This window comes from Xenopus laevis, chromosome 3L (genome assembly GCF_017654675.1).
Source record: "Xenopus laevis strain J_2021 chromosome 3L, Xenopus_laevis_v10.1, whole genome shotgun sequence".
Lineage (NCBI taxonomy): Eukaryota > Metazoa > Chordata > Amphibia > Anura > Pipidae > Xenopus > Xenopus laevis.
The window spans coordinates 94,860,929-94,882,763 of record NC_054375.1 but is presented as its reverse complement, the minus strand read 5'-3'; the positions used below and the strand labels follow the sequence as shown (position 1 = coordinate 94,882,763).

General features: G+C 39.1%; 2 protein-coding genes across 7 annotated transcripts; one reads left to right on the top strand and one right to left on the bottom strand.

Moving 5' to 3' along the window:
* Nucleotides 1–1,091: 1,091 nt before the first annotated feature.
* On the bottom strand, nt 1,092–6,973 carry gcc1.L (GRIP and coiled-coil domain containing 1 L homeolog). 6 transcript variants are annotated; one of them, NM_001096968.1, is given in 4 exon segments: nt 1,092–2,549; nt 4,212–4,746; nt 5,218–5,709; nt 6,966–6,973. In NM_001096968.1, coding segments are annotated over 3 exon segments (2,115 nt in total). In that variant the 5' UTR covers nt 5,688–5,709; nt 6,966–6,973; the 3' UTR covers nt 1,092–1,439.
* Nucleotides 6,974–7,132: 159 nt separating this feature from the next.
* On the top strand, nt 7,133–19,785 carry calu.L (calumenin L homeolog; the record flags this gene model as incomplete). Its single annotated transcript, NM_001091673.1, is given in 7 exon segments — nt 7,133–7,216; nt 8,830–9,068; nt 10,955–11,148; nt 14,401–14,567; nt 14,991–15,051; nt 16,430–16,629; nt 18,120–19,785. Coding segments are annotated over 6 exon segments (948 nt in total). The 3' UTR covers nt 18,225–19,785.
* Nucleotides 19,786–21,835: the final 2,050 nt, after the last annotated feature.

Here is a 21,835-nt window from a genome sequence, read left to right as displayed (position 1 = left end):
TTATCTTGGTATTAATACGGTGGGAACAAAACACCCCCTTCGTATAGGGGATATATCTGAATACAAAACCTGCATCCACTACTTACTTCTTAAGGGTAATATCTGAGTGAATGTCTGAACTCCATTGATATCTCAATTGAGTTTCCACTCATTTTAATGTTATTGTATAATATTGCTGTTATTTGTTATAATTATTATTACATGGGGCGTTAGAACAGGTGGACCACTGGCTATATACATCTTTATAGGATCATGATGTGCTTATACTGAGCACATTTTCCCCATAGTGTTACATATGACCCTATAACTTGACATAAAATTGCTTATTGACAACCTACTTCCACAGTTGTAGTCATGCAAAAATGGGGCCAGTCATTGTGTAAACTGATACCATCAATTACTGTTCTTGCATCCAAAACCACTCCTTGAGCTTCCACATAGTTGGGCTAGGCACAGCTATCCAAGAACACTGATGGTAAGTTCTGTGGCTTTTTTGGTCATCTCTACTAGTATTTATTTGCGGTGCTGCTGCTTTTAAACATCACTATAGTTGGAATGTTCTGTCTCAGTTATATCACACAGAGCTAAAGGGACATTAAATTGGTCCCCAAACATCTGATACAAGGACTAGGCCAACATGAATACCAGGACAGTGGCATAAAATTTAAATTAGGCCTCTGAAGATCCTCCCGGTATGTGACAAAACTCAACTATATCTTTGGGAAAGTAAGCAATTAGACACATGGGCTTAGATGCACCGTTAGCACATGTAATGGTTAGTTACTGGTCACAAACTCATTTCACACTTTAGCATGTCAGTGTAAACTGGGGTTTGTGATCATTAAAAATAAAAATTCAAACACAATGATAGACTGATTTGAAGTTTAGGTGCTGAATTGCAAAAGTAACAAACTAGAAATTCGTTCTGAACAGTCTAAGAAAATGAAGCCTAAAATGAAGTCTAAGAAAATGAAGCCTGGTTGGAATTGGAAACTGCATTTTTAGTACAAGATTATTTGCTATGGTTAGACTAGGGCAAACTTTTTCTCTATTGAAATGTAAAATACGGGTGCTTTCAATGTAAACAGTAGTTTGCTATAAGCAGTGTTTTATTGTTTCCTTTGCCAAGAAGGCCATATTTACAATCACATTTTGAATGCAACCTAATCTGACTAGTTAGATCTCACTTGCAACAGTAATTTTCTAGAAGAGTTCTTTAGACACAATCACTCTACTGCAGTTCAGTCAAGAACTGTATAGTTGGAAGGAGGTGGAGCATGATTTAACTTCAGATAGATCAGAGTTGAAAGGTAGACAAAAGGCTATTTTGACTTCAAAGTTTTACCTCTTAGATCTCACAGGGGAGATCACGAATGTCTGTCAAATTTAATGTGCAATGTGCTGTCTACTTACAACATATGCAAGTCTTTCAGGTGGAGTCACCTCTTGCTTCCTGCCCACCACCTATTCCCCTCCTGTGCACGCAAAGCTGCATTTCGTTCCTCAGGAGAAAAATGCAACACTGCAAGCAGAGCACTCAGTGTATGCTGTCTTCCTCTGGGATCTGGCAAGGTCAAATATCCTAATAATACATTTTTCAGATACTCCATGTTTGCCCCCTCCCTCCTCCTATCTCGCACATCCTTTTTCACTTGCTCCTGCAAGATATTCACCTCCTCCTTCTGCTCTGCCAATTTCTCCTGCATACTCTGTAGTTCTGACTCTAGTTCATGCTTTCTCCGTCGTAGGTTTCCAATCTCTGCTTCCTTGCGAGAAAGCTGCTCTGCATACACTATAAAAGTAGAGGAGGAACCCTTTGGAATTTCCAGACCATTGCCAATTGAGTCCAGGGCTGAAATAGGGACCAGTGTTGTGATCTTTGTTTCTCTTAATCTCTCCAGCTCTTGCTCTTTCTCAGCTAGAACAGATAGCACCCGTTCTCTATGCTGTCGCAATTCTTCATCCAGACGAGCCATATTGTCTCTTCCTTCTCTGCGCACAGCTTCTAGCTCCAGTCGGTGAGACTGAAGCAATAGTGCAATCTGTTTTTGGGCAGCCTCCATTTCTGCCTTGTGTCTGTTTTCAGCCTCTTCTGAAGAAAGCCGCAGAGAAACACATCGTTCTTTCAGTTCTGCCATCTGTTTTCTGCCAGCCTCCAGTTCTCCCTCTCGTGCACCTTTGGTTCTCAGTACACCTTGTGCACGTGATTTATAGCGTTCAAATTCCTCCTTCAGTTGCTGAAGCTCTTGCTGGTAAAAAAGGGCAGATGCACGCTGCTCTGAACCCTCATCAGTATCCTCCCCTTTATTAGAATCAAAAGTAACTTCAGATGGTGCGTGCAATGAAGAGGTTAGTGCAAGAGTTTTGTTCTCTGCTTCTAGCTGTATTAGACGTTCCCGAAGCTTGCGAATAGTTGCTTGATCCCTTTGTTTGGATGTTTCAGCTGCACCAAGAAGTTCAGACATTTCGGATACCTGAGACTCAAGGGAGCGAATACGTTGCTCCTCCTGTAGAAAACGCTGCATAGTTTGTTGTTCCTCATCCAACCTCTTAATAGGGAAAAGCAAAGAACAAATTACAATGTTGAAACAAGTATGAAAACTGCTCTAAATGCAACATGGTAAAGTAACAGGTGAAATAGGTTAAAAGAAAAAAGTTCAAAAGGCAAAACATACTTAATGGAAAAGAAAACTAATTAACAATGTACTGCCAGGAAAAAGACTGACATGCAGTACTGGAAAATGCAGGGGGACTGCAGTAAATAATAGACAAGAATTTAGTAATGGGTGGAGGGCACACCAATTCAGCAAATGCTGTAGGTAAACAGTGCAAGAGGTGCAAACATCAAAAGGGTACCCCTACAATGGGTACCCCACAACGTAACAATATATAGATAGGTATGCACACTCAAAAGAAGGCAAGTATGGTATATTTAAAATAAAGTTTTACTTGTTTATGCAAATAATACACACAAAGCCACAATAGTAGGCCTGTATAATACAATACATAAGCTTACATGGTATATACCTAACGTTTAAACATAGCCACAATTACATAACAGTAAACAGTAAGTATTACAATTATACAGCAAGGAGCAGATACACCTACCACCAGTATGAGAATGGCCCCAACGTTTCGGCGTAAGCCTTTGTCAAGGGGATTCACTTGCCTTCTTTTGAGTGTGCATACCTATCTATAAATAATAGACAAGAACCATGAATATTCTGTAAATTATATCCTTATATACAGGGATTAGTGCTCTCATCAGTTATGATTTGTGTTTAGTGATGTAGTCACTGAACTCAGATGATTTATAATATTCCTATATTTTACAATAGGAGAGAAATAATTCCTTATGTACATTTTACAATTAAAGAGGTGGTTCACCTACATAATAAAATTTGCATTACGCTTCCTCTCCATTAAATAAGCATTTCATCAATTTACATGCATAAATGAATATAAATGGTTAAGGAGATATCAGTTGCAAATATCCAGTGCGCCATAATAAGACTTTTCAACGATCTTTTAGACAAAGGAGATCGCTGCCACAGTCTCAGTCCTCGTAAGTGTGTCTTTAGTCATGTGTAGTTTGGGCGCTGCCAGCTTGTAGTAGTGACACGGCCAAGTGATTAGAAATATACATGACTGGAAATGTACAGTGACATGCGCAGCAGCATTTAAAGCAGGCAGCTCTGCGCCTAAACTACATGTGACAAAAGACACATTTAGGAGGTCTGAGAAGGGGCAACCATTTGCATAGGAATGCAAAATTCACATTTTATAATAAAGGTGAACCACCCCTTTCATTTTCCATGGATTTCCCCCAAAAGCAGAGAATTTCAGACCTCTAAAGGAGTGCAACTTTTCTGTCCATCTTCGAAACAGCGTTATGAAATTATGATTGTACCAGACATGTACCGGACAAATGTAAGAAAGCAACTGGTCACTCATCTCGGAACTCTTACCTTGTCAGCGTTCATTAACATAATGTGGGCTGCTGTAAAACACAGCAGATCCCTACTCTTAGGTTAGGAGTCAACACTAGAGCAATAATTCCAGCAGAAAGGGAAGGGAACCATGCCACATGATGTCTCCTAATAACATGTATATGGTATCTCCAGCTGATGTAGACTGTACCTCTGTGCAGTGATATGTGCATATTCACAAACTCCAACATTTCATTATTACACTATGCTGAAATTGTATACCTTTTTTCTTTCTTCCTGCAGAACACCATGCAGCTCTACTTTCACTCTTCCCAGCTCTGTTTGGAGCTTTCTTACTGCTGGGTCAGGCTCTGCTCCCTGCCGCCTAGCTTCCAATAACTCCTTCCTTAGTTCTTCAAGTTCTTTAAGCAGTTTTTTGTTTTGCTCTTCAGCTGCCTCAGACCTTCCTTCCAGCTCTGATATGCCTGCTAACTTGCCTGCTAGCTCTTGTCTTGATTCCTCCAGCCGGAGTTCAGTTTCCTGACGATGGTCTCGTTCTCCTTGTAAGAGTCGCTGAAGTTCTTTTAGCATAATAGCATGGTCTATTTGCTCCTGAGCACGATCATGCTGCTGGCTTATTAATCTGCCCTTGGTCTCTGCAAGTTGCTCCTGGAGACTCTGAAGTTCTTCCAGCAAATTGCTCCTCGCTTCCTCCATGCTCTGCATCAACTCCTCTGTGCCCTGCTTTACATTCCTTTTATCTGCTTGATAGGAAGCCTCCATGCGAGATTTCTCTTGTGTAACTGTTGCCAAAGCACTGTGAGTAAAAAAAAAAAAAAAAAACACAATTAAAAACACAATTAAAAACCTCATAAGACTTTTCATAATTAAAGATTTTTTTGAACCTCAGTATAACGTAATTAAAAAAAAACACCTATTACTACTGCACTAACTTTATCATCCAAGCCAATCTTAAAGGCATTAAAAGAATCAGCCATCATAACATCACCCGGCAGGATATTCCACAACCTCACTGCCCTCACTGTGAAGAACCACCTACGCTGCTTCAAATGAAAGTTTAGTTCCTCAAGTTTAAAAAGGTGATCTATTGTTCTTTGATCTTTTCTTTCGGAAAAAAAGATTCCACCATCTGACACTAATGTGTCTAATGTACTTAAATAAGTAAATATGACCCCTCGACAAGAGCCTTTTCTCTATGGCAAAAAAAGCACAAGGTGTGTAAGTGTAAGGTTAAAAACCCCATTTAAAAAAGACACAACTCACATACCTTGTTAGTGTAGCAAGCTGTTTTTTTAGCTGCACCGTCCTTCGGTCAGTCTCTACTGCTGTGGCTTGACCTCCTTCTCCACTGGCTGTGCTGACCCCACTTTCTGAACCACTGGCCTCCTCTATTCCACCTCTCTGGGAAGGGTCTGGTCTCTCATCCTCACTGGTCTCACCTCCTCTAGCGCTGGGAAGACTTCCTGCCGTGTCAACACTATCCTCACTATGTATAGAATGCTGGTCATCATTAGTCTCTTCAGATTCTGAGATAACAGTTGCTGGCTCCTGAGTAGTGGAAAGGACATGGATACTGGCCTCAAGGGCCTCCTTTTCTTTTTGAAGACTCTTATATGCTCGCACAACATCCTTCAGTCGCACCTGGTACTGTTGTAGTTGTTTCCGTTGAGTCTCTACCAACTCCTGAAGTTCTTTCTTACTTGGACCACCTCCAAAGCTCATTCCTAATTTCTCCATGGTAAACGATCAGTTTACTATGCTGATTTTTAAGTGAAGGTGGAAAAGAAAAGACAGAAACTGAAATTAATACCTTGCAAATTAAAAAAAGACAAACTATAAAAAGACGTAGCTAAAAGAAGATGGAGAGAGCAAGCAGAATCGGTAATGAAAAATGGGACAGTGAAAAATATCTGGGAAAGAGTCAGAGGTAAAGGCCATAGTGGGAAAAAAACTTGTCAGACCCCCCAAAAAAATAAATAAATATTTATTTCACTTGCAGTTACGTTTACAAAGCACTTTAAAGCCATAAAAATGTTTAATTACTGTATGTCTGAAAGTTGCTTAAAATGACAGTTTCTTCCATTATGCTAAACGAATTCTTTGGGGATGATAAAGGTTTTTTTTTTATTCTCCAGTTCAGAGATGGCCTTAATATCAGCCAATAGGATGGCCTGGAAACAGGAGCAGGTTGGTTTGTATTAACTCCAACTAGAATGAAATGTAGTCAGTATGCGGCGGTCATTTTAACAGCTACACAGTGAAGCAGCCATCGAGGCAGGCTTCCACTGACACTGTCTAATGAGAAGTCTCCAGTCCAGCACAGCAACCCGGCAAGTAAACAAACAATAGCCATTCGCCTACAAATAAAAACAACGTCTCTCTATTACCCTCACACTAAAATCAAAGCAATCTTCGTGTTTCCATTAAAAAAACCCGCAGCCACACACACCAACAATCTCCATCCGACAGACGTGGATCAAAGCGCGCATTGGCTAGTTCAGCTGCCAATCAAAATATTAGCCGCGCCTCACCTTTTGGTTGGATTGGGCTATGAAGAAAGGCGTGGCTTGTCGTATGTAGATTTTTTTTTTGGTGTGGCGACAACTTTTTATTTGGTGGATAGTGTTTAACATTGACTACAGGAAACCAACCGGCTCTACTCGAAAAGCAAATACAGCGTATAAATTATACTGTATCTTGTTGTGCCTGTAAATGAATCATGAGGGGAAAGCTAAAAGCGTTTGAACACCACAGAAAGTGGCGCTTGAGTGAGACTATCAATTTAGTCTAGAGCCCTGCCAATACGGAACGCATTCCCCCTGAGGATGTCCTAAAATGTGTTCCGTAGGCCTAGCACAATATTTCTCATATCTGCATAGAGTCTAGTTTCATTTTTATTATATAGACGCATAGAATTACGTAACACGACCAGCAGCGTAAGAAATTTCGGTGCGCGCGCTCATACATCCCCACACTTTCCCATGAGCCCCCGTTTCTTGTGAACAGAGCGCATACCCGTGTCGAGTGGACGTGGCGGTCTCCAACCAACCACGCAACTGTGAAGGAAACTTGACTTTTTGGAACCAATCAGCTCAGGGCAGCGGGGCAGGTAACTTTACGAAGAGGCTGGAAAAGAAACCAATGGTAAGTGAAAGAAGAAAGGGAAGACCTTCCCACTTTAAAAAAAAAAAGCAGCTGCTTCCGGTGTTTGCGTGTGAGAGGAAGTCGGGCGGAGCCGGGTAGCGTAAAAGTAACGGGGACCTCTGGTAATATATTCCTAATACACATATCTATTTTTTCCATAATGTTTTGTTGAAAGGCGACATTGCTAAAGCTTATTTGCTACTGAACTATGGAGGCATTTGCCAACAGTGGAGTTGACTCTGGGTTCATTCAAATGGATTTGCTTTCCGCTCAGTTGCAGCATCCTTACCTTACGTTTTCTATTGCTTTAGAATCCTATAACTTTACTCTGTTCATTAACGCTGCTCGTGAGATACTGCTCCAGTGTTATAATATTCCTGCCAAATCTTTATCCCCACACTTAAGCTGCACGTTAAATACCACAGGAAATATGGCCCAAAAACTTTCTTGTGGATTTGCAGCTGGAAAAAAAAACCCCCTGCTTTTGTCAAATGCCTGTTCTTTTCCAGATACAGTACTGGTATTTGTGGCATTTACCCATTATTTTCTTAAAGGGGAACTATTGTGAAAAAGGAAAATGTAATAGAAGCTTCAGCACACTGAAATAAGACGTTTTTGTAAATACAATCAGTTAAAAATTCTGTACCGTTTCTGAAATAATCAAGTTTATCTTCAGTATTCCGCTCGCAGAATCTGTTTCTCCTCATTCTGTCTTCATGCAGGAGTTGGGTGACGGATGAATGATCCTGTATATCTTTATAGGGGGGCTCATTTTGCCTAGAAGATGTATTAGAGTTCACTCTAACATCATGTCTCTCTAAATGCAGAATTTGTGCAAAAGGCAGTTATTTTGTTTGTACTGGAATCAGTTGTTTGAGTGGGCTCTAATACATCTGCTAGGAAAGTAAGCCCCCCCCCATAAGATATATTGGTTTAACGGTCAATGAATATCTGACACGCAACTGCTGCATGAAGACAGAATGAAGAGAAACAGATGCTGAGAGAGGAATAATGAATATAAACTTGATTATTTCAGAAACAATGCAGAATTATTGATTGTATTTAGACAAGTTTCTTACTTCAGTATGAGGAAGCTTATTTAAAGTTTTTGCGATAGTTCCCCTTTAATTTCATGGATGTTGCTATAAAATGGATGTGTAATGTCACAATTTTAAGGGTTGTTCATAGCACTAAGGTACTGCTGAAGGCATATTCGAGAGTGTAACCTGATAGAAGAAATTCACATGCTCTGGGTTTTAGTGCTCAGATTTTAATTGTGGAATGCACATTGTATACACTTGCGGAAATCAGATGTGAGTGCAGGGTGTCACTCTGTTGCAGCATCTTACCGACTGTATTACAATGCACATGCTTCAGTTGCATCACAATTCAGATGTGCGTAAACTTGAATGCCATTATACACATGTAAAAAAAAAAGTCAATAACTGACATTTAGTGTCAAGCAGTCTGGCTGATTTCATCAGAAGCCTTCAGTCAATTCAAGGACTGTGCATACAATTTGTATCTCGTTTGTAGTAAGCCAACACAGAATGTGAGCTCATCCTCATTAGTGAAAAGGGGTTTAATAAAGCAAAGTTCAAGGATAAGAAAATATGTTGTGCTTGATTCAAACTCTTTTTCAAAGGGCAGGTGTCCATACTGATTTTAAAATAACTTTTTTTTTTTCCAAATACTGCTGCAGTTTTTTTTCCATATCCTCTCCTGTCTTTTGCAGCTTCAGTTGGGTTAAATCATGAACAAACGTCCGCTACTTTTGTGCCTTGGCCTATGGGTAGCCTGCACATTAAGCAAACCCACAGAGAAGAAGGATCGTGTTCATCATGACTCTCAGCTTAGTGATAAAGTTCATGATGATGCACAAAATTTTGACTATGACCATGATGCTTTTCTGGGTGCCGAGGATGCAAAAACATTTGATCAGCTAACACCTGAAGAGAGCAAGGAGAGACTGGGGTAAGATGTATTGATTTCTTTCAGATAGATTAATTGGATGTGGCATCTACCTCAGAAAAATGCATGGCTTAGTACACTGCTGCCCATCTTTTGTCGTACCGAGGGTTGGAATTTTTCTGTTGTATATGTTGGAGGGCTTCTAATGGAAGCCAGTGTTGACCACTCCCTGTTTTAAACTACACCCACTTTAAACTATACCCATGTTACCACAAGAACTTTTAAGACCATGTCCACATTAATGGTGGTAGCACACCATAAAACCAAATGGTCACTGCAGGGATATCACTCATATGTGAAACAAGTTTATTAAACCATATTTAGACATAACCTTAAATCCATATGCCTCATCCTCCCCTGTTCATAGCACAGCAACCCCCAGTGTACATGGGGGAGTCAGAGTATGGTACACACAGGCAGCTAAGGCAGGCAGAGTATGGAACACACAGGGAGCATAGGGCAGGCAGAGTATGGTACACACAGGGAGCATAGGGCAGGCAGAATATGGTACAGACAGGCAGCATAGGGCAGGCAGAGTATGGTACACGCAGGGAGCATAGGGCAGGCAGAGTATGGCACACACAGGGAGCATAGGGCAGGCAGAGTATGGTACACACAGGGAGCATGGAGCAGACAGAGTATGGCACACACAGGCAGCATAGGTCAGGCCGAGCATGACACAGGAAGGATAGGGCAGGCAGAGCATGGAACACAATGACCATAGGGCTGGCAGAATACAGGAGAGAGGGAAACCTATCAGGACCTCAGCAGTTTGTCTGAAGTATGAATAATGTGGCACTTATAGTCTGAGTTGTGAACAGTACAGGGCTTTAGGGGTGTGAAAAATAGAATTGTCATAGGTGTGAACAATGCAGGGGGGGGTTAAAGGTGTGAAAAATGCAGGAATTTACTGTCTGAATTTGAGGTGTAAACAGTGCAGGGGCCAGTTATTTTCAGTACTGATACCTTTTAAAGCTTACACAAGGTAAGCATTTACAGCAGGCAGACTTTCATGTGGGGGGATGTGGCCAGCAGGTCACCAGTTGGTCAGCACTGACTTTGTATACTCACTCCTCTTTTTCATATCTTTATCAGCACTTAAGCCTTGCTATATGTTTGAAGTTTTTGAATTCTAAGCAGCCACTTCAAATACACTGCTTGTTTTATGGGTTACATCATGTGGCGTTTCTCGGCCAAAGTCTAATACTAGATGCAGTCGAGAGTTAGGAGAGCCTTGTTGTCCAGTTTATTTCTTTCAACTAACTTCCCTGATTAGGTGGGAGGGTGGTAGTAAGGATGAAAACAAAACAATGATCTATTAATGTGTGTAAACATAAAGAAAACATCTCTTATCTATTGCATGCTGCATTTTGACCCCCATCTCTCTTTAAAGAATAATCGTGGTGATCTAAATGGCATTAATTGCTAGCTGTCTGTCTCTGTATGCATCCTTCTTAGATTAACTCTAGTTATTGCCACCTCCACACTGGAGAAGATGAAAAGTAACTGGGAGGTATTGGGCCTATCCAGAAATCTAATATATAACCTTGCAATTAACTCTCCAGTCCTCTCTCCTGGAAATATTTTCTTACCAACCCCCTTTCCTTTTTCCGCTAATGGATGCTTTTGCTGACCCTACAGAAAAATTGTTGGTAAGATAGATGCAGACAAGGATGGTTATGTAACAGTGAACGAGCTAAGGGACTGGATAATATTTGCCCAGAAACGATGGATATATGAAGACGTAGAGCGACAATGGAAAGGCCACGATCTTAATGGGGACAGCATGGTCTCCTGGGAAGAATATAAAAATGCCACCTATGGTTACATTTTCGGTAGGTGCCTTACCTCTGTGCCCCAACTTCATTCCTTCCGTTTTGTTTTTATAGAATGATTGTAGGTAAGATAGACTTGGATAATGATGGGTATGTGACGGAGGGGGAACTGACTGCATGGATCAAGAAAGCCCAAAAGAAGTATGTGTACGACAACGTTGAGCGGCAGTGGCAGGAGTTTGACCTGAGCCAGGATGGACTCGTATCGTGGGATGAGTACAGAAATGTCACCTATGGCACTTACCTGGGTAAGGGGTGGGTTCTTTTTCACATATACTGTGGGTATAGTGCCTGGGTTGACAAGGTTTGGGAAATCTTAATCTAATTGACCTAGCAGCTGTCTGGTATTTTAATATTGCTGTAAATGTTTTTCATAATTGCCTATATAAAAAAAGTATACTACTAATTTACTAATATCAATATCAATAATAATGATTTACTAATATCAATATGTCTGTATGGGCTGAGGGAGAGTTGACCAAAAACATTGCTTTGAAAGTTAGAACCAGGAGTGCAGAAAGAGAAACCTTGTCACACTCAGGAACCTGTGCAGCAGGAACCCTGGGAACTGCTTGAAAGATTGCACTCTCTTGTGAGCAGGAGGGCCCTGCCAGAACTGGTCTTCACCAACACCTCAGAACTTTGTTGCAGACCGGCAGGGAAAACATGAATATGTCACATTTTGATCCAAAAGCGTGGTGTATACAAATATTAAACTGAATCCTAGACAAGTTGCGTCAGTGCAGGCAGTTTACAATCTAACATAGAAAGAAATGTCCAGCACTCAGTCTAACTCACGCTGTTTTGTTGACCAGCTGCTATGTGCCAGTGGTCAGTCTAACAAACATTCTGGAGTTGACCAGCTGCTATAAATGATAAAAAGCCAATATTTGTACACAAAGAGAGAGAGAAAAATTGCCAGCGCTCGTGTTGCCTTTAAAAATAATTATTACAAAAAATGAGGTGTTAGTACCACACTTTGGCAAAAATATGTAAGCTCATGTGCCAAGTCAAGGTCCCTCATTGTACGTGAGTCCTACACTATCTATCCATTTGTATTCTAAGTCTGTAGTGCATTTAAAATAAAGTCCCCCAGCAAACAATTTGACTTAGGATAAGACCAACGGTTCACTTACCCTTTAAAGGAACAGTAACATCAAAAAATATAATGTTATCCACTATTTATCCTGTGCCATATAGCCTTTTTTCAATTTCCTCCATTGCTATTCAGCAGTTTGTTTATATGAACGATAGTAGTGTTTCTGAAGCAAACAATCCGTTTTACCAGTGCAGGGCAACACTGCATGATATTTACCTTAAAACACTTTAGTTTTTTGGTGTTACTGTTCCTTTAACTCAGAGGCTCTAGTGAGAAAGCAGGGAGCATTTGAGCCCCAGCCAATTGGAATACACATGTTAATCATTCCCGTTTTTTAAAGGTTGAATGGCAGCAAAAGGTAATATTTGGCTTCATTTTGTATACGAAATACAGAAAGAAATCTCCAGCGCTCGGTCTAACCCACGCTGTGGCGCTGACCAGCTTACAGTCTAGTCAAGAAACAGGCATGAGTCAATAACAAAATCAGAACCAGATTAATTCGGGCAGTAACTGTAACAACAAAGCCAGCATGGCAATATAAGAGGGGCCAGGGAACACATGCACTTAAAAAATTTTGTCGGATCAGAGCACTGACTGATGCACAATGATGTCATGATACAAAACTGCACAGATGGGACCAACACACTGAAAGTTATAGAGGCGTGCCCGTCTCCCTGGGCGCCTTATACAGATCTAATTTGGTTTACCATATCAAGTCTGCTTAAAATTAATTATCCATTCAATAAACCAAAAAGGATTGTTTTCCACTAATATATGAATCCATTCACCTTAGTTGGGATCAAGCACAAGATACAGTTTTATATCTGCAGCACCCATAGCTGTATAAACTGCAAATTTACAGATGACTTTCTTCAAAAACACTGACTTGGATTGACTCCATTACTTATGCTACTTCTTCCCCCACATATGCCCCTAAACAAGTGATGACTAAATTTACAAAGCCCTCTCATGTGGCCCCTCACAACTTCCCATACTTGTATCCCTGTTAAACTTAAAAAGTGGGAGCTATTGTGCAAATGAAAATTTAATATAACCTTTGTCATGCTGAAATAAGAAACTTTATAAATTTTCAATATTAACAATTCTTTATCTCTTCACTTCACCATCCCCCTTTCAGCATCTTCATTCTCTCTTTATGCAGGAGTTTTTGATTAACATTTTTATATACCGGTAATGTTTATTTATGGCTCCCTTTTCTATCAAATATATCAGAGCTCACTCAACTGATTCCAACACAAACAAAATGACTTTGGAACAAATCTTGCATGCAGAGAAATGGAATTTCTGATGAATTGAAAAGTGAGCTGTAATGCATCTTTTAGGCAAAAAGAGCACCCCCAAATGTTTTATTAGACCTAGCTGTCATTCAAAATCAGGCTCCCAACTCCTGCATGAAGAGAGAATAAAACAAAACCGATGCTAATGGGAAAAGAAGGTACTGAATTTTTAATTGATTATATTTAAAAAGTTTAATATAATAAAGAATATATTAAAGGGGTGGTTCACCTTTAAGTTAACTTTTAGTATGCTTTTGCTAACTAGGGAAGTGCTGAATAAAAAGCTAAATAACTCAAAAACCACAAATAATAAAAAATGAAAACCAATTGCGGATTGACTCGGCATATCCGTCTCTGCATCATGCTAAAAGTTTATTTAAAGGTGAACAACCCTTTTAACGTTTCATTTTCACGATAGCCCCCCCCCCCCTCAACTGAACCATAACTTAACATGCATACAGTGTTTGGAGCACAATCCATTGTCAGAGCAATTTGTGAGTGGTATACTTAAAGGAGAAGTAAACCCTCCCTCCACTAGCCCCTCTGTACCTCCTATCGTATAGTTTTCTATTAGGAAAAGTGACCTGGGCAGCAATACTGACCTATATATGCAGAGTAGCGAAGCAGAGCTCATGGGCGCCATGTTCGGTAGCTTCAGATTTCTCACAATGTGAGTGCCGACATATGATTTTAACACATGCTCAGTTGGAGGCGGAAAGAGGAGGATCCGGAAGCTACCAAACATGGCGCCCTTGACCTCCACTGCACTACTCTATAATATAGGTCAGTATTGCTGCTGGGTCAGTTTTTCTAATAAAACACTATGTAGAGAAGGAGGGGGGGCAGTGTAGGGTGGCAAATGGGGGCTTTTAGAGTAGGGGTTTTTACTTTACAAAGTTTTCCTATAATGTCCAGAAAAGCAGGAGTTGCAGCTGAATAATTCCATAAGCCTGTTGGCAATCAAACTGTATAAAATGCTTACGAGCTATTGCTGCCAAACTGAGGATTTCTGTGAGGTGCTATGTTTTGGGAGAATAAAAACGAACATATGTTCAAAATCAATTTTTCTGACACGTGCTTTATTTCTGACTCTTTCTTCTTAGATGATCAGGATCCAGACAATAGCTTCAATTACAAACAAATGATGATAAGAGATGAGAGACGATTTAAAATGGCTGACAAAGATGGTGATCTCGTAGCAACAAAAGAAGAGTTCACAGCATTTCTTCACCCAGAGGAGTTTGATTACATGAAGGACATTGTGGTTTTGGTATGTAATGCTTCCTTGCCTGCAAATCCACAGATGTATGTGATGTGAGAGGTCATTGGTCGGTCTTTACCCCAAGAGCAGCCTCTGGGCATTGATTCAGGCACTGTAGGGCTAACTTCCAAGTGGGTTCAAAGCAATCATGTGGGTGGGCAAAGAGTAAAAGTCATTTAATGGATATTTATCCTATCTAAATCTCCATAAAACATTAATAGGGTGCTTAGTTTCATCTCTTTGAAACATTGGTATGATCTAAGGTGGGCCTAAACATGTTTTATGCTACAAAGGTGCCTTGAACTCGCAAAGTTCGAGAAACTCTGCATTAGGGGCAGCAATGGATTTCACATGCAAACAAGACTGATTTAAAATATATCTTTGTTTGTAAAGCAAAATAATCTGATTGTGTCATTTTTAATACTGCTGTAGGAAACCATGGAAGATATTGATAAAAATGGTGATGGCCTTATAGACCTAGAAGAGTATATAGGTTGGTATTTACTTGTTTTAGCTGTGCTTGTGTTAACTATAAACATGTATAATATGTTATATTTTATGTTATCGGGTCATTTACTACCTTTAAGGGTGCAAAATAGAATGCGGATGCAGAGACTTACATTCAACGCAGTTCTGCCTGCGTTTGGCAGCGCTCTATTGTTGAGGGGTGGGCATGAGTAGTTCAGTGTCAAAATAAAAACAGTTTAAATAGGCTGTGCAAAATAATAAATGTTTCTAATAAGGGATGCACCGAATCAACTATTTCGGATTCGGCCGAACCCCCAAATCATTATCGAAAGATTCTGCTGAATACCAAACTGAATCTGAATCCTAATTTTCATATGCAAATTAGGGATGGGAAGGGAAAAACATTTTTACTTCCTTGTTTTGTGACAATAAGTTACGCTATTTCCCTCCCGCCCCTAATTTGCAAATGCAAATTAGGGTTCGGCCGGGCACAAGGATTCGGCCGATCCAGAACCAAATCCTGGATTCGATGCATCCCTATTTCTAATATAGTTAGTTAGCCAAAAAATGTAATGTATAAAGGCTGGAGTGAATGGATGTCTAACATAATAGCCAGAATCCAACTTCCTGCTTTTCAGATCTATAACTCTGAGTTGGATTTTTATACTGAACAATTCCTTTAAAGGAAAAACAAACCCCTTATTAAAAAAACCCTACCCCACATAGACCCCCCCCCCAGCCTAGCGGTTACCCCGGGGAAATGCCCCTAACTTTTTACTTACCCCTTAGTGCATATTCAGGGATCTGAGTTCACGGCAGCCATCTTCTGGGTCTTCGGTAATCCGAGAACAACACTGTTGGAGCAATTTTCCGGTTCGCGACAAATGTGCATGTGCCGAAATTGACAGAAATTGCTGAAGCGCCGGAAGAAGACACACAGACCCAGAAGATGGCTGCCCTGAACTCCGATCCCTGAATCTTCATGGAGGGTTAAGTAAAAAGTTAGGCTGGGGGGGGGGGGAGTAGGGAGGGGGTCTATGTGGGGTTCTTTTTTTTTTTTTTTTAATAAGGGATTTGTTTCTCCTGTAACTTGCATGTCACTCATATGAACAAGTTAGAGAGTACTGGCTGCATTGGGGTCCTGCAGCCAAACTCCAGTTTACTTTTACTGAAAGGAGGTAATGCTCTGTCCAAAAGCAGTCGATTGTGAGAAGAGAAATGAGCAAATTCATGTAAATCATTGAATTAATAAATTAAGACATAATTTGATTTAGAAACTTTGAATAGGGGATGGAAGGGTTAAGGTACATCATAATAATGGATTCTAGATGAATGGAAGTTCCTGATATGTTCATTAATCGCTATAGCTAGGGAATCAATCTTGACTTCTATTTTGTGCAAAGGTGATATGTACAACCATGATGGAGATGCTAATGAGCCAGAGTGGGTGAAGACTGAGCGAGAACAGTTTATGGAGTTCAGAGACAAGAACCATGATGGAAAAATGGACAAAGAAGAGACAAAAGACTGGATTCTTCCTTCTGACTATGACCATTCTGAAGCTGAATCCCGCCATCTTGTTTATGAGTCAGACCATAACCAGGTAATGCAGCCAATGTCATAGTTGTTAGATAGATTCAATAAAATTAAGTTCAATTTCTCTTGTAGCATCTTGTGTTCATGGTGTTTGTGGATTTTAGAACTAAAGAAACATTTTACATATGCTATTGGTGTACTGGTGTTTAACATTGTGTTTAAAGAAATGCAGGTAAATTTGTGAAAACATTTATGTTCTTTAGTATTTCTGGGTGGTGGAGCATCAGCTAAACATTTTCATTAAACCCAATTGGTTTGCCTCCAGTAAGAATTAATTATATTTTTGTTAGGATCAAATACAAAGTGCTGTTTTATTACAGAGAAAATGTAATACGAATTAGGATTATTATTTTTTTTTTAAAGGATTTTATTTTTGCATTTTAAACATAAAAGAAAAACAATAAAAATTAACAATAATAATAATAATCGTACTTGGCATTTGCAGAGAAGACTGGGTACAAGTGATATCATAACACAGTGATTGACACATTACCAACTCAATATATCACAGCTTGCAGTCAAAGTTTAACTGTCTGACAACGATACCTGGGGGTTGACATCCAACCAAGGGGTCCATACTTTCCCAAACTTGTCAGGAGTTCCCCGAGCATTATAGGTTAACTTGATGAGTGGAAGGGTGACATTTATTAAATCAATCCACTGCTGGAGAGTGGGGGCATTAGGACTCATCCATTTCATAATAGTTAGCTTTTTTGCATAAAACACTATAGTAGTAAAGTTCTAGTTTTTTGTAAGGGCACCACTTCGTCAATTATACCTAGAATACAGACTTCAGGAGTACAAATTCCAGGGAGAGACAGATGTTCATTACTATATCGAATTACCGCCCTCCAATATGACAGTACCCTGGGACAGTCCCAGATTAAGTGTAGGAAGCCTGCCTCTGCTGTACTGCACTTAGCACATTTAGCCCCTTCTAGTCTACCCATAACTTTGAGTCTCTGGGGCGTGATATATATTTGGTGAATCATCTTGAATTGGACAAATTAGGATTATTTGATTAAAATAGAACCTATGGGAGATAGCCTTCTCATAATTCAAAGCATTCTGGATAATTGCATTCATAACATTTTACTAATCCTGCATTATTATTCTTGCAGACACATGAAAAATATGTTTAGATTTTTATTTAAATCAACAGCAATAGCTCAGGTAATTCATAACCTTTTGGGATTAGATTTTTGCAGATCGGCCTACAATTATATAGGATATGACAATTATCTGCTCCTGCTCATATGCTCATTCAGGCCAACCGTCCCAAAAAAAATGACTTGCTGTTTTGCTTTTTGCCATCTGTGTGTATGACCAAAGCTCATAAGATCTGTAAATTCAGTCTGATAACAAGACGATTGACCTCTGTATGCCTACCCTAAATAAATATTTGATATATTTTAAAGTTTGCTTTAGCGAATACAACCTTTTGAATCTATGCAGAAAATAAAGGCTTCTTCTAACATCTATTTTCACAACCCACAGGATGGCAAACTGACACGAGAGGAAATAGTTGATAAATATGACTTATTTGTGGGCAGCCAAGCTACAGACTTCGGGGAGGCACTGGTCAGACATGATGAATTCTGAGTGCTGTAAATTCATTCCTCCATCAAGAGACCTACTAAACCCTTCATCTTTGTGCACACAGTGAATGGAGGGAAAATGACTTAACTGAGAACAAAAGTTATTTATTGTAAAACAACGTCCTGGTCAACAAGACAAGCGTTGGAGTGCATTTCCAGACATTACACTAATTGCTGCGCTTTTTGCAGTGTGGTGCAGGGCAGATGCCTTGCACAGCCAAAAGAATATTATTATCCATTTGTGTTCTTAATATTTTAACACTAGGTTTGGAATGTATTAATTGTTCAGCCTTTGTATACTCTGGCACAGAGAACTTGTTGCCATTTCCCATACATTTATGCCCATAAGCAGAAAGTTGGCACCTATTGACTGATATTCTGAAAATCTGCCTTTCAGTAATTTATGCTATTTTTTGCCAAGATAGTAGTTGGTGTCATCTTAATGAAAAAATATTAAACCTCAAAATCCCCCCCCCCCCAAAAAAAAAGTTGGAAGAAGGTGTTTACATATTTGCATCAAAGAATGCTGGGGGGAAAAAACTGTTTAGGTCCAGCCTTTAAAGAGCAGAAGGAATAATGTTTTGGTGCATGTTTCTGCCCCTATTTTATAGCTTTTTATTGGGGGAGGGCACTATCATTGAACTATCTTTTGTATTGTGCCTTGAAATTTGTAATATTTGGAGAAATAGAAAACTGCTGGGATTTTTTAATCAAAAAGTTTGTCACTTTTGTACATTGTTAGGGTAATGTATTTTTTGGAACTTATGCTAAGTCGTGTTCCTTTCACTCGAAATCCATGTCTAATTCTAGCTTGGGGGTAATTGCACATTTTGTTTCCAGGTAAATGGAGGCAAAAACTATTGCAATTCTAGCATCTGTTAGTGTTAGTATCTTGCAGTTGTCACCAATGTGCAGTTAATTAAACCTACTAGAACAGGAAGTAGTTTCCAGGTGCTCAGTTCCTTCTAATTTCTACTCAGATAACCACTTTCAAAATTTCTGGTGTGCCATCATCTTTACTTCTCCCCCCTCCCCCAGAATGGTAATAATACTAGAAAGTAAGACATGCACTAAAATATTTTATACTAGCTGTTTGAAACGTTTTAAATATTCTGCACAATTTTGAGGAAGCAGGATATTTGTATATTATCCGTGGGAAGAAGGGGCACCATTACTGTAAAATATGCCCTCTTTTATTTCTTTAGTGCAAATGTGTGAATTCCCTTGTGAGTAATTACTTGTCTTTTTAGGCTGAAAATAATGTGTTTGGGAATTTGAACTATAGAAATGACTGCCAATTTAGCAAAGATGACAATGTTTAATTCAAATTTTAATGAAAGAAAAACTGTCGGTGCACAGTCTTTTTGCTGCCTATTTCTACTTTTTTTGTTTTATTGAGTAGTATATTTATATATAGTCATATTCTTTACAAATTAGTATTGCATAAACTCAGTATTTGTTCTATGATGTCTATCTGCTCATTGTCACAGGCGGTAACACTTTTAGTTATTCTGTAAATTATCTTTTTAACACTAAAAACTGAGTAAAGGTGTTGCAGCTCTTTTCAAAAGAAAATTGTCTTCCTATGTTTAATTCTGTTGATGCTGGAATGTATGGCTGGGACAGTAAACCACCACTTCTTTAATAACTTATGTTTTTTTGTACGTTCAATATAATGTTCATCTGTTTTCAACAGTTCTTTTGGTAAACAGTTAAAAATCTACAGGCTTCTGTTTATTTCTATTTTTGATGTTGGTAAGTATTCATTACAGACATATAACATCAATCTAGAAAAATGCTGAAAAAAACAAGATTTTCATAATCTATGTGTGTTACTATACAAGTAATTTCCTTCTAGTATGGGTAAACTGTGCCAAAAACTAAATAAAATAAACCTTCCTTTTTCAGCACATTAAAGGGGTTGTTCACATTTAAACTAACTTTTAAGTATTATGTACAGTATATAGAATGATATTCTGAAACAATTTGCAATTGGGTTTTTTTTTTTCTGTTTAGCTTTTTACTCAGCAGCTGTGCAATTTGCAATTTCAGCAATCTGGTTACTATGGTCCAAATAACCTAGCAATCGTGCATTGATTTGTGTAAGAGACTAAAATATGAATAGGAGATGTGTAATAAAATGTAACAATAACTTTTTTTTTTTTTATTATTTAGATAGAGGCAATGACCCCCATTTGAAAGCTGGAAAGAGTCAGAAAAAGAAGCCAAATCATTAAAAGTCTATACTTTACTACTCTACATACTAAAAGTTTACATGCAAAAATGGAAACTTAAAAGAAAAAAAAAAAAGTTCTAATCAGCTAACGTTTACCAGGGAAGATTAGAATAACAGACAAGACAGTGCTAGTTTAAACTCCTTGCACCAATTAACTGGACTGGAAACGCTCTGTTGAGCATTTGCACTGATGTTCTTTGGAGGAATATAGCAAGTTATAACTGTAAGTAGCTAGTAACTAATGCCCATAGCAGACATGTATAAATAGTCAATCTTTATCATTTGCCTTTCTCTTCTGACTCTTTTCAGATGGGGCGGGGGGGCAGTCAGGGACCCTGGCAGATAAAGTTGTTACTTGTACTTGTGCACTAGTCTTTTATTCAAATCACTGCCTGGTTGCTAAGGTAAATTTGACCTGAGCAACCAGGGCCTCCTAAGTTATTCAAAATCCACAAAAAATTAAGACTAGTTGCAAACTGTCAGAGTATTACTTTGTCATATTAAAAGTTGATATTAAAGGGGCAACATACACCTTGTTGAGTTATTAAAACAGGATTTGAATTAGATATTCGTATTATTCAGTTAACTTGAAGGACAAGTACACATGAGTGCACGTTGTGCATAACTGCTACTTATGACCCCACTCTCTTGCTGTCCCTAATTTCTAATTGCTGCTACTGGATCATGCTACAAATTGAAACATATAACATTTTTAGTGAGGTATAGTGTAAGCTGGCAGTCCTGGACTTCATGTATGTGCATTAGGGGGCTTTAAAAAGCATTGCTTTTAAAACACAAACACTGCTGGCATCTTGCCCTATTCCCCATTTAAACTGGATAACCATCTGCAGATTATTTGGATTTATATATTTTAGTAAACTGTCTGACGTTTGCCTATGGTTATGTATGTTACCTGAATTTTGATATAAATACATACAAATGTAATCTTGCCGATTTATGTTGGAAATATTTGGAATTCCATTTAGGCAATTTATCATTTTTGTTTTATATACAGTCATTACTGGGGCACCCACCCTATCTAGTTGTATGAGTTACCAACATGAATCTTTACCCTGTCTAAATGTATAAGTGAAAGGGACAACCAATTAGAGTAATAAGTGAAAGGGACAACCAATTAGAGCCCTGCATTGGGTCTGCTACCCTGTGGAATACCTGCAAAACAAGCAGACTATGGCCAGAAAGCCCCCATTTCTCTGATCTTGCAGGCGATCCACAGGTATCCTGGTCGATTGCATTCCAGCTCCCAAAGTTTAAGGTTTAGAAGTCTGGCTAGAAGGAGATGTCAATCCCTGGATTTTGGGGCTGGGTGTCCCTAAAATCTTGCTGTCCTGGGCCTTTGTGTCCTCCCCAAAAAGCCT

Bases quoted from the DNA above. Each gene is read 5' to 3' on its own strand.
- gcc1.L (XM_018251301.2), bottom strand. From the start codon at position 5,687: ATGGAGAAATTAGGAATGAGCTTTGGAGGTGGTCCAAGTAAGAAAGAA. The intron at 4,747-5,217 runs GTATGTGAGTTG...TTTTACTCACAG, and splicing joins CAGCTTGCTACACTAACAAG to TGCTTTGGCAACAGTTACAC. The intron at 2,550-4,211 runs GTATACAATTTC...TTCCCTATTAAG, and splicing joins TGCAGGAAGAAAGAAAAAAG to AGGTTGGATGAGGAACAACA.